Source organism: Trifolium pratense, linkage group LG6, assembly GCF_020283565.1.
Source record: "Trifolium pratense cultivar HEN17-A07 linkage group LG6, ARS_RC_1.1, whole genome shotgun sequence".
NCBI classification, from domain to species: Eukaryota; Viridiplantae; Streptophyta; class Magnoliopsida; order Fabales; family Fabaceae; genus Trifolium; species Trifolium pratense.
In genome coordinates, this window is record NC_060064.1 from 21,833,599 (window position 1) to 21,846,446 (window position 12,848).

At 30.0% G+C, this 12,848-nt stretch overlaps 1 protein-coding gene across 1 annotated transcript; it reads left to right on the forward strand.

Annotated features, from left to right (window-relative positions):
• The first annotated feature begins 6,112 nt into the window (after positions 1 to 6,112).
• Positions 6,113 to 11,109, forward strand: LOC123890662 (probable methyltransferase PMT15). The gene is made up of 6 exons (XM_045940317.1): positions 6,113 to 7,066; positions 8,284 to 8,494; positions 8,595 to 8,892; positions 9,461 to 9,853; positions 10,444 to 10,521; positions 10,616 to 11,109. The coding sequence occupies exons 1-6, from the start codon at positions 6,347 to 6,349 to the stop codon at positions 10,854 to 10,856; spliced, it is 1,941 nt and encodes a 646-aa protein (XP_045796273.1). The 5' UTR covers positions 6,113 to 6,346; the 3' UTR covers positions 10,857 to 11,109.
• Positions 11,110 to 12,848: the final 1,739 nt, after the last annotated feature.

The following is a 12,848-nucleotide window of genomic DNA, read 5'->3' on the forward strand; positions in this document are numbered from 1 at the left end:
ATAGAATTGACTATTTTATTCTTATTTCTATATTCATATGATCTATTTTATTCTTACAAACGCATGTCTCTGTCTAACTCTCTATTATGCAAACTTGTGTGGAAAAAAAGAAGCATGTCTTATTTGTTATGGTGACTTTGTTAATAAAAGATTTTTGCAGCTAAAAAAAATGCATTATGTTATGGTGGGTTTGTTAATAAAAGTTTTTTGTTGCTAAAAAAAAATAAAGGGTATTGTTGGTATTATGAAATGTCCACACCAAAAACTTTTGCATCCTCTTTATATGGAAGTATAGAATATGTTTTCTATAATTTGTTTTTACTGAACTTTTTATATATTTTTTTATTGACTATTTTATTCTCTTTTTTTTTTTATAGAATTGACTATTTTATTCTTATTTCTATATTCATATGATCTATTTTATTCGTACAAACGCATGTCTGTGTCTAACTCTAACTCTCTATTATGCAAATTTATGTGGAAAAAAAGAAGCATGTCTTATTTGTTATGGTGACTTTGTTAATAAAAGTTTTTTGCAGCTAAAAAAAATGCCTTATGTTATGGTGGGTTTGTTAATAAAAGTTTTTTGTTGCTAAAAAAAATAAAGGGTATTGTTGGTATTATGAAATGTTCACACCAAAAACTTTTGTATCCTCTTTATATGGAAGTATAGATATGGACTAGCGGCCAGACAGACGCGTTTCGCGCCAGTCTGTGTCTATTATGCAAACTTATATAAAAAAAAAATTATGTTATAGTGAGTTTGTTAATAAAAAAATTTTGCTGCTAAAAAAAAAGTTAAGGGTATTGTTGGTATTATAAAAAGTCCACACCAAAAGTTCTTGTATCCTCTTTATATGTAGGTATAGATTTTAAGAATTTTTATTGTATTTTTTTTATAAAAAAAATAGTAAAATTGTTGAGTTGATCGTATTTATCTCTTTCGTTGTTATTTTTACTAGGGATAAACCCGTGCGTTGCACGGGTTCGATTAAAATATATAATTAAAATATTTTTATAAATAAAAAATAATAATTGTGATAAGTATAATCATATATAGTTAAAAGATAGACATTAATTTAAAATATGATTATATTTAATATTAGTATATAAGTATAAATTATAAAAAAAAAGTTGTTTAGAAATATGAGATTTTTCATTAATTTATATCGTAGTTTTGTTTATAATTTAATGTAATAGATCTCTTATAATATTTTAGAATCATATTTTATTTTAATAGTGTAATCGTATAAGATCTTAGTTTTCTTTATATGAATTGCAACTGTATAGTCACATGTACCACTTTGTTTTTATTTTTTATGTATTTTTTTTCCAATAAGATCTTAGTTTGGATGTTGATTTTCTTTATAAGATCTTAGTTTATTTTTGTTATAAATGTGAATATTTTTTGTTGCCAATATATAAGTTTGGATGATGATTTCATATATATGAATTTAGGCTTAGTTATTTGGCTCAGGTAAAGAAAGTTTATTATTTTAGAAGAATTTCACATGTCATCTTATTATTTGCTTAAAAAAATGTTATATTTTTCTTACAAACATCTCACTATTTTATTTTGAGCCGTAACTTAAACATTTTTTTAACACTTTATAGAATATGTACTTATTTTATTTAAATATTTGCATTATTATTTAAATCAAATCAATAATTTTGGAATTTTTAGTGAATTTCAGATCACATGCACACACTATATGTAAAGAATGAGATTATCTAAATCACCTTATTATTTTGCATGTAATTATGTTTTAATATCTACAGTTTCTACAATTTCTAAAATTTATTTTGACGTATGAGCATCAACAATTTATATAGTTGATGATTTTTCATCTTAATCTTGAAAAATTATAACTATTTACTCTACCCCTTCACACAATTTAAGGTCTCTCAGATTTATAAAAAAGACGATTCTTGTTCTGATAATAAATTGTTTCTATTGAAGTTTCTTCTCAAACATTCACCTGGTAGAATATTTATATCCCATATTTTATTGGTCAAAAATTTTCATAATGTTTTTAGCTAGCGGTTTTATTTATCTTCTTTTTACTATGCTTAATTCATTTTTTTTATCTTTCATTTTTTTTTAATGATTTTTTTTGTCCCCTCATTTTTTTTTTGTCTTTTGCTATTGAATAATTTTTATTCGGGTTTTCAGTATAGTTTAGTAGTGCTTATTAGAATGCAATACTCTTTTTTTATAGAGGAGTACTTTTTTTTTGATAATATAGAGCAGTACTCTTAAATCATATTCTCAAAATATTATGCACAAAAAATTATTAGATCGAATTGTAGTCTTGTAAGATCATAAAAGCAATATAAAGGATACAATTTATAAATCCAGTAACCTGGTTACACATGAAAATTATTAGAGTTGATGTCTTGAAAGATTTTGAGAACGTATAAAAAATAAAAAATTGAAATTTATAAACAATAAAAGACATATATGTAAACTAATATAATTTTTTAATCATTGAATAACATAACTGATATTCAAGAGATTGATTCATCAACTACCACAAAAACCAATACTTGAAATGTAACCATCAACCCATAAGGTATTCAATGCAAAAAGTTATTTCATTCTAATAGAAGGTGAATAATATGTAACCTTTGAATAATGAATAAGAATAGTAAATGTCATTATATATACATAGTATATTTTTTATGTTGAGCATACATAAAATTTATATATACATACTTTAGTGACGTATTTTCATTTTTTTTCTTTTATAATTTTGATCCTCTTTTTTTATTTTAGCACCATTAATTTACATTATTTGTTACTTATTAATTTCCAATACTTTCAAGGTATGCATAGATATAATATACCATATATAAACGTAATATTATGTTACTTGCATTTTATTTTTTACAATATTTGCATTTGTTTTAAACCCATTATAATCTGCCTAGATATAATTTATCTTAGTCTCAAGACCAATGATTTGGATGATGAAATGGACACAAAATAAATTTTAGAGTAATGTTTATATATAGCTAGAGAAAATTTTCTCTAAAGCATGCTACATAAGCAAAAATTTGGAGGCTTCAAAATAACCAAGAGTAAAATACACAGCTTGTTGAAGACGAACCGTCACATACATGTTATTGGTCATATATCTAGCTCCAAAAAATGCATGTTGATTTTGACCGCACACATAACTCCATTATAGAAAAACGTAATCCACAATTATTAGAAGACATAATTCATAATGATTATGAATGAAAGATGTAGAACATAAAGACGGTTGTAGTTTTAGCACTTTTTTTTTACCGGAAAGTTGTAGCACATATACAATGTAATATCCACAATATTATGAAATAAAATAATGGAAAAAGATTTGGTTAATCTAAATATATAGTGACTTCAGCTTCAATCCTATAAGAAAAGCCAATGAAAATTTTTAAGAGTATCATCAAATAGTTGTTTGAATAAAGCGATGATGATCCAAAATCAATTTTTTTTATTATAGATAGATAGATAGATAGATAGATAGATAGATAGATAAATAGATAGATAGATAGAAAGTTGTAGAATTGTAAAAGTTATATTATTTATTTATTCACCTAGAATAAGAAGTTGCATGAAATTTTTTAGAGGTGTCAAATCATCACAATGCTTGCTTAATAGATAGAAGATAGATAAATAGATTTGAAAGTTGAAAATAAATACAATATTCTAACAATTACTTAAAGCTTGCAACTGTGGAACAAAAGACTAAATGACAATTTTCAACCTGAAAAAAGATAGAGATAATTAAAAAAGTTATTAGATATGATGTCTTATAAGATCATAAGAGCAATCAAACAATTATAATTTACAAACTTAAATGAAAGACAATTATTTCATACCTATGTATATCAATTTCTTAAACATTGAGTCGCATGCTTGGGAATGTAACTATATGTATATAGAAACACACACTAATGAATTTATGTAATCTTTAAAATAAACTCATAACGCAAAAAAATGAGAATTTGAAACGATGATACTTAGCTTGTTGAAGTTCCTTTGAGCAAGAAACACATTTCAGTACAAAGAGGTTGATAGATTAAGAATGAACACACAAAATGAGTATTACAATTGCATGATGTGAGAAAGTGGATAGGTTATTGCACATTTATACAGGATACTACTCAACTACAAATATGTTTAATTTTGTAAACGTTTTTTATATATGAAAAGTTGTGCTCTTTCAAGTTCTAGAGGATTAACACAATCATAAATTATATGAAAATTTTCCGTTTTGTTTTAGGAGTATTTAATTTTAGTTGGTCCCTTTTAATTTAATTTTTCATTTTTTAGTATTGATATATCCTTTTGTAAGCAATTTTATTAGAGGTGCCACATCATCACAATGAAGGCTTTAGAGCAACTCAACCTTCCTTTTACCAGTAAAAGATGTGTATCATCTTTTTATTTAATTTATCTTATATTCTTTTCATATTTTTTTAAAAAATATTTTTACATTAAGATTGTTGAATTGATAGTAATCATCTCTTTTGTTGTTCTATTTTGTTCATATGTATGATTTGTTTTATTCCAATTTTTAAGCATATTCTCTTATTTTCATGTATTTATCTTATATTTTTTTTTAGTGAAATTACAATGAAGATATAAAATTTGGAATGTGATTAAAACTAAAGTGGATAAATTAGTAAATTTGTAAGTAATGAATTTTTTTGAGGTAGTAATGAATTTTATTATATTAGGTTATTATTATTAGTAGATATTATTTTAAATATTAAAAGAAAATACTAGAGAAAATGCAAAATTACCCATGTTCCCTTTGGTTCTGCGATTTTCTCTTAATCTGAAATGTAATCTTTAAAATGGGGGTCAAAATCGGTGACATATTTGTTTATTCTTTCGTCTTGTGTCATTCATTTTTTTTTTTATAATTTTTACTAATAGAAAATTAAAGATATTAGTGATCAAAATTGTGCGTTGGCATACGTGAATTAGTCAAACTATCTCTTATATTTTATGACGGAGAAAATATAATATTTTATAATGCTCTTAGTTTATGTCCTCTAACTAAATAGTAACTACATACAAATATATTTTTTTTGCAAGATACATACAAATATTTATTTTGAATAATTTAAACACCTAAATAAATAAAAAATTCTACACCATCACTGCATAAAAATTAATATCGTGAACTTTTTTTGGTAAAAAAAAACTTGAACTTTTCTTCTCCAACTAAATTTATTTCATATGCAAATTGTAAGAGTCAACGACCGAACTCGAAATCACTTGTTTAAGAAGTTTAAATCTCTTATTTTTTATGTTTTTTTTTTGTCAAGTAGTCTAGTAGTTATAAAAATTTCACCCATAAGAATAAGTGAGGTGTCTAGAGTTCGAACTCCAACCTCAACATATATAAGGTCCGTTTGGATTGACTTATTTTTGAGCTTATGCAAAACAGCTTAGGTAAATAAACAAGTTTTATGCATTATTATAAACTTTTTAAGGTAGTTTATGAGCAAATAACTTATAAAAATACAATTTTTGTTAGTGAAAACTTATAAATTAACATAAAATTTTATCTATTCGCATAACCTATTTTCAAGTGCCCCCGAACCGTGCGAAATGGTCGCCTATTACACGACTCAGTAACTCTATCTGGGGTGTAGGGTACCTATTATTCGTCGGCGGCGCACCCCTACTCTCGCTCCCAAAGTCAGAATTGAGGAGCGGTCAACAGTGTGTGTTGTAAGGCCTAGCTCCCCCCTTAAATAAACAAAAAATTTTTTATAGTAAGTCTGGGTGGAATCTATTCCAAAAGGTACCACCCAGCTAGACGAATCACAGTATGTTTGGTCTGATTGTATAAGTGTAGCTCGAGAGGCTAGCACCTGAGGAGCCCTTACCTATGAATTGAGTTAAAGTCACTCAAACTATTTTTATGTTTTTGTTTTTTGAAAATCTATCTTTATTTATTTTTTGCGTAAAAAAAAACTTTATTTAATTTTAATTTAAACAACAGGAAATTCTAGAATTACAGTACTCCCCCAACTCCAACTAAAAAAAAATCTGCAAAGAGAATGAGAATAAAGAGTTGGAGAAACACTTCTTCTATTCTACTTGCTTGTGTCGTTAACAATAGAACAAGCCGTCTATTTTCTGACACACCTCTGTCCAAACAAAACTTCTCTCTCTCTCTCTCTCTCTCTCTCTCTCTCTCTCTCTCTCTCTCTCCCCATAATAATAATATAAGCGCGTCACCCTCATGAAAATGTAACGTACTCCATGGTTTCATTTCATATGTGATAGTAACTCTCTCTCCCACCCTTTTCTTTCTCTCTTTTTCTCATCATCTCAATGGCCAATTCTTCATCATTTTTATCAATTCTTTTTCAGAATTGCACCTCCAAGAAACCCAATAAACCATTCCCAAGACTCTACTTTCTCACCTTCACCATCTTCCTCTGCACTTTCTTTTACTTTCTTGGTCTCTGGCAAAACTCCACCACCACCATCACCTCCGCCGCCAAAAATCAATACTCCACCGCCACCACCACCATCATCCGTCCTAATTGCCCACAAACCAATTTCACCTCAACATCCACCCCTTCCACCGCTCTCGATTTCTCAGCACACCACCACGTCGACATACCGGAACAAACCACAGCGCGTGTAAATCACGCTCCGGTATGCGATGTTTCACTCTCGGAGTACACTCCCTGTGAGGATGTGCAGAGGTCGCTGAAATTCCCACGGGAGAATTTAGTCTATCGTGAGAGACACTGTCCGGAAAAAAACGAGATTCTCCGGTGTCGTATTCCGGCGCCGTTTGGTTACCGTGTTCCGCCACGGTGGCCGGAGAGCCGTGATTGGGCTTGGTATGCTAATGTGCCACATAAAGAATTGACTATTGAGAAAAAAAACCAGAATTGGGTTCATTTCGAAGGTGACCGGTTCAGATTTCCTGGTGGTGGGACCATGTTTCCACGTGGCGCTGGTGCGTACATTGATGATATCGGAAAACTCATCAACCTTAAAGATGGATCCATTCGAACCGCTTTAGATACCGGTTGTGGGGTACGTTTTTCTTGAACCGGTTTTCTTGAACCGGTTTCTTTCTCTTACTATGCATGCATAAGACAGTAGTATTTTTCAATGTTATTGACCCGGGTGGTTCAACAACATTCATAGAATAATGAACCGAGTAGGAATGTGTGATTGGTCCCTATAGAAAGGTTGGAGCCAATTACCAATTTTATGATTTTTTATTTTTTTTAGATAGATTTTAGTTTTGGTAATAATTTATGATTTTGTCTTGATTTAGAACGTTTGAGAAATCAGAAGGAATGTAGGTTAATTGGGAATCTAAATCAATAAATATTGTATATTTTATTGGTATACTCTTTGCTTAGATGCTTTGAGGAATCGTTTTTTAATGGAAAAAAAATATATTAATATATTAAATTTTGGTAAGTTTGTGAAATAAAAATTGCATGTAATTTTGGTAATCATTGTGCGTAACAGATGGAAAAGAAGACTGATTAATTTTATATTTTAGCATGTTCTATCCAGTTTTGTATTTTTTCTTCTATAATTATATTATAATTTTCTACATTTGACTTTTTTAAATATTTTCTAATTATGTAAATACGTCGTCAATCATGTTCTCTATATGTCAATATTTTAATACTGTTTATTAGTGTATTATTATTGTGATTGAGTTGGCTATCTTATCCTAAAGTCATGACGAAATTTTCGTAGAAACTAAAATTATAAGTGGATATGTCATAATTCAATGAACATGGACGGTTTGAAATTGGTTGAAATATAGTTAGTTAAGGTATATTGGTTTAATTTGTCCTCTTCGTGGAGAGAAAATAGAAAAAAATAGGGACACTTTAGAACTATAGACTATAAAGCTAGTTTGTAACACAATTTTCTTAAATTCTTCAAACTGAAGTAAAGTTTCATGTTGACTAAAGATAAAAAAAGGGTAAAAAAATCGCTTACTTAAAGACTTGATTAGACTATGTATTACTTGAACATTATATTGTATTATTAATTAACCTGGAGCTAATCATAACGATTAATATACGTATTTTGAAGTTACAGTTTGTTGAGAAGTCTCTATCATGTATTTTTGTCCTGATTTCTAAGTTACTTCATGTTGTGGCTATGTGTGTAGTAGTCACATGTGCACAATTTTTGGTATCATATGAAAATGGAATAATGTGTTTATGCATTGGAAACCAATTTACTTAGCATAAGTTAATTATTTCATTTGGATTAATCAGGTTGCAAGTTGGGGAGCTTATCTTTTGCCACGTAACATAATAGCAGTGTCATTTGCACCAAGAGATACACATGAAGCTCAAGTTCAATTTGCTCTTGAACGAGGAGTTCCAGCTTTGATTGGTGTTATTGCCTCAATTAGGCTTCCTTACCCTTCAAGATCCTTTGACATGGCTCATTGTTCACGTTGCCTCATTCCTTGGGGTCAAAATGGTAAATATCCATAATTATGATCATTCACATTCATATCTATCTAGCACCGACACTTCATATCGGACAGAAAGTTATAAATTTTGGTTTGTTGTATTTGTAGAGGGAATTTATTTGGCTGAAGTTGATAGAGTGCTACGTCCTGGAGGGTATTGGATTCTATCAGGGCCACCAATAAACTGGGAGACCCATTGGAAAGGATGGGAGAGAACTAGGGAGAGTCTAAATGAAGAACAGAATTCAATTGAGAGAGTGGCTAAGAGTCTATGTTGGAAAAAATTTGTACAGAAGGGTGACATTGCAATATGGCAAAAACCTACTAATCATATACATTGCAAAATTACAAGAAAGGTCTTCAAGAATAGACCTTTTTGTAGAGCAGAGGATCCTGACTCAGCATGGTAATATGTCGTCTTTTTTCTTTTTTACTTAAATTATTAATTAATTAATTAATGTCTTCAATATATTGAATTATGGTCACCACTGTTGCGGTCCCGTCGTGATCTTCACTATTGTAGAGAATTATAGTCAAATGACTTGATATGGACTTAATCTAGATCATATTTCTAGAGACATAAAAATTTGATGTCGCGGTCGCGGCATTTTTTATATGTCGCTCATCACTCACATTGATAATACTACCATGGATAATTTTTTGGATAATGTCACATTGAGTCACTTATAGTTCCTGGTGCTACTGATTTTGCTTTTGCAGTTTCTCTTTTCAGAGAAAAAAAATTAAAAAAAGCAAATTATGCTTGCTGCCAAAGAGAGTTTGGTAGTGATACCAAAACCACACAGATGATAAAGAGTTTGAGTTGTATAATCTATTTCTTTGTTTTATGCACCTTTTCAAAAGTGGAGATTCTTTTTGGACCATTCTGATGAAATAATCTATTTATTTTTTTATGCACCCTTTTCTCTTTGGTACCATTCCTTTTCTTGAACATTTTTTTCTCCTTCTTTTAGGTACACCAAAATGGATACATGCTTGACACCACTACCTGAGGTAACTGACATAAAAGATATTAGTGGTGGAAGATTATCTAATTGGCCTGAGAGACTAACATCAATTCCACCAAGGATTAGCAGTGGAAGTTTGAAAGGAATCACAGCTGAGATGTTCAATGAAAATACTGAATTATGGAAGAAGAGAGTTGCATATTACAAGACAATTGATTATCAGCTAGCAGAGCCCGGGAGATTCCGTAATTTGCTTGATATGAATGCTTACTTGGGAGGCTTTGCAGCTGCAATGATAGATGATCCTGTTTGGGTCATGAATGTTGTTCCGGTCGAGGCTGAGATTAATACACTTGGTGTCGTTTATGAACGCGGATTGATCGGAACATATCAGAACTGGTACGTCTTTCTTTCGTTCGCTTATTAGGCTATCTTCATTAGTAATTTTTAATTAGATTTTGACATTTTGTGATGTGAATGATAAGAACGGTTCTTATATAATATCTGGTTCTTAACCAAGTAACCAACCAATTTTAAAGTAATAAGAGTAAACAATTGTATGATTAGTTAGTAGAAAGTAGCTTTTTGATTGCTTAATTAGTAGATTTGCTGCATGGCTCTTTTTTCTTCATTTTTTGCAAAAGGCAAAATTAAAAGTGAGGATATTATATGTGAAGTGTATAAGTGTTGTATCCACCATTAATTAAATTTAAAGTGCATCCTGTCCTAATCTTAGGTCACTAAAATTGAGAGTTGAGTACCTTTATAATTGTGCACTTTTAAAGGTATACTCGCTTTATATTTTTTTTCTAGGACTTCCCACTAATAGTAGTTTTCTATGAGTGTTACCTAATTTTGTTCTTTACCATAGAAAAAAATTGTGTAAGATACTCTTGTTTTCTAAATCCTAAACAAAATCTTTGCTGCTTTACACATTTCATCACATGGTAGTTAATGTATGATTACTAACTACTTTTGTCTCCATTCAGGTGTGAAGCCATGTCCACTTACCCTCGAACATATGACTTCATACATGCCGATTCTGTTTTTAGCCTCTACGAAAACAGGTAAATTACATCGTCAATGTAAAATAGTTTTATAAGGATATATCAAATCATATAATATGAGAAATTTCTAATGCATCAAATTAATGCGTGACAGATGTAATATAGAGGACATTCTTCTTGAGATGGATAGGATTTTGAGGCCACAAGGGAGTGTGATATTGCGCGACGATGTGGATGTGTTGTTAAAGGTAAAGAGAATTGTAGATGCAATGCAATGGGATGCTAGAATTGCAGACCATGAAAAAGGACCACACCAAAGAGAAAAGATACTAATAGCAGTGAAGAAATATTGGACAGCAGCAGCACCTGAACAAAATCAACAGAGAAAGCTATAATTTGATTTTCATTTTGGTCATAAAGATTTGTGCATTTTTTTCTTCTTCTTTTTCAGTTTTTCTCATGTCAAGATAAGTTTTCAGGAATTTTCATTCTTTTCCAACCCAGTTTATAATGTGGGTGGTTTGCAAATTGAAATTTTCATTATAGCAAATTATTGACCCCAAAAAATTGTTTGGGGCTTATCTATCTAATGAAAAATTGACTGATTGTGAGGTAAATCAAATGATCTTGGATTCAATTCCCTTGTCAGCAATTTATTTTACCGGAGGAATTATGTAAGCTGAATTGTTAATGATGTACAAGCATAACAAATCTTAGATCATAGATATGTTAAAATTTCAACCATTTCATCAACAATAGATCTCAGTTTGTTATTTTATCACCTGAAATGAAAATTAGTGTCTAAAATCAATCATATCATTATCCCCTGAAAGTGAAAATGTTACAAATGTCTTAGTGGTGAATAGGAATATAATGAACAAATGTCATAGAATGAGGTACATAAGGTCTTCTGTCCTATTAATGCTAATTATTAGAAGAGATGATTAGAATGAAATAATGAATTTATAAGACAAAATATAAAAGGAAATGGATGGAAAGGTGGAGAAATATAAAGCAAGACTTGTAGAAAACAAGTGTTTGCACCACTAGCTATGTAAAGAAGGTACGACAGAATTGAATCATATGTTTTGTAAAGAAGGTTTTGAGAAAATTTTTTATGAACATACTCGATTTGTGAAAGAAAAAAAAAAAAAAAAAGAGAGAGAGAGAGAAAGGGACAAGCAACTAATATGTTCTTATGTGCATCATCTTACTTTATTAGAATGTGTTGTTTCGAGGTTTAAAAAACCGTTTAAAAAATAATTTTTCAGTCACCGAAGAGATTACTGGATTGAGTCGCGGGTCGATACGCTCTCTTTAAGACGTTTTGCGGCACTGCCCAAAATTGTGCAAGGCAGACGATCAACCACGAAGTCCCCAGGATAAAACAGCCCAGTTCTACTGATACCGATAAATATTGCACCCTCAAATATGGTACTAAAACCATTGCGCTATGGTTTTAAGTCCATTCTGATATGGTACTATATGACCATTCTAATATGGTAACGAGACCATTCTTATATGGTAACTAAGACCACTCAAATTATAGGGAATATGGCGCTATGACCATTCTTAACTTTGAAGGAACTGTGATACTAGGATCACTTTTAAAACATAATAATACTAATACTAATACTAGTATTACTCACCCCTAAATAAGTTTATTATTCTTTAATCAAATCAGTAACAAAACATCAAACAAATATTTCTGATTACCATAGCCTAATAAAGAAAGTAGCTAAATTAATAGGCCTAATTCTCCGATTTCAATTTAATACGACATAACTCACTTAAACTCAAACCAACATTGTTTTTTTCGGTCGATTTGTATTGTCTCATGATTTTATACCATAAAATTACAGAAAGTCTTTTCTAGTAATAAATGACCTAATTCATATGCATGTTAATCACCAATTCATCATGCATCACAAATAGAGATATGTCATATTGAGAGAACTATGCTATTCAACTCAATAATGAATAGAACTATACTATTAATTAAAATCAATAAAGAATAACTCATAGAATGAACAACTCACATCAATGGGTTGAACTTTTGTGGTGCTGGAAAAGAAGACTTGCATCCATCGGCAAGATATTGGGAACGCAAGGTTTTGTTCCCGCCGTCAGACTCTATTTGCTCTACTAAGCTTAGCCCTTATATTTGGGGTGCTTTCTTATTAAAATAGATATTAATTATCAAAAGAAAATAATAATGCTTTATATAATGATAACACGTCCTTAATAATAGGAAGTAAAACTGCCACCACTTGTTTCCTATAAGATTGAGATCATGCTCATGACTTAGTAAAAAGTGATGTGGCCGAATATTAAGGAACACATGCTCTTAATTTCTACTACTCTTACTAAGATTTAGTAATTCCAAG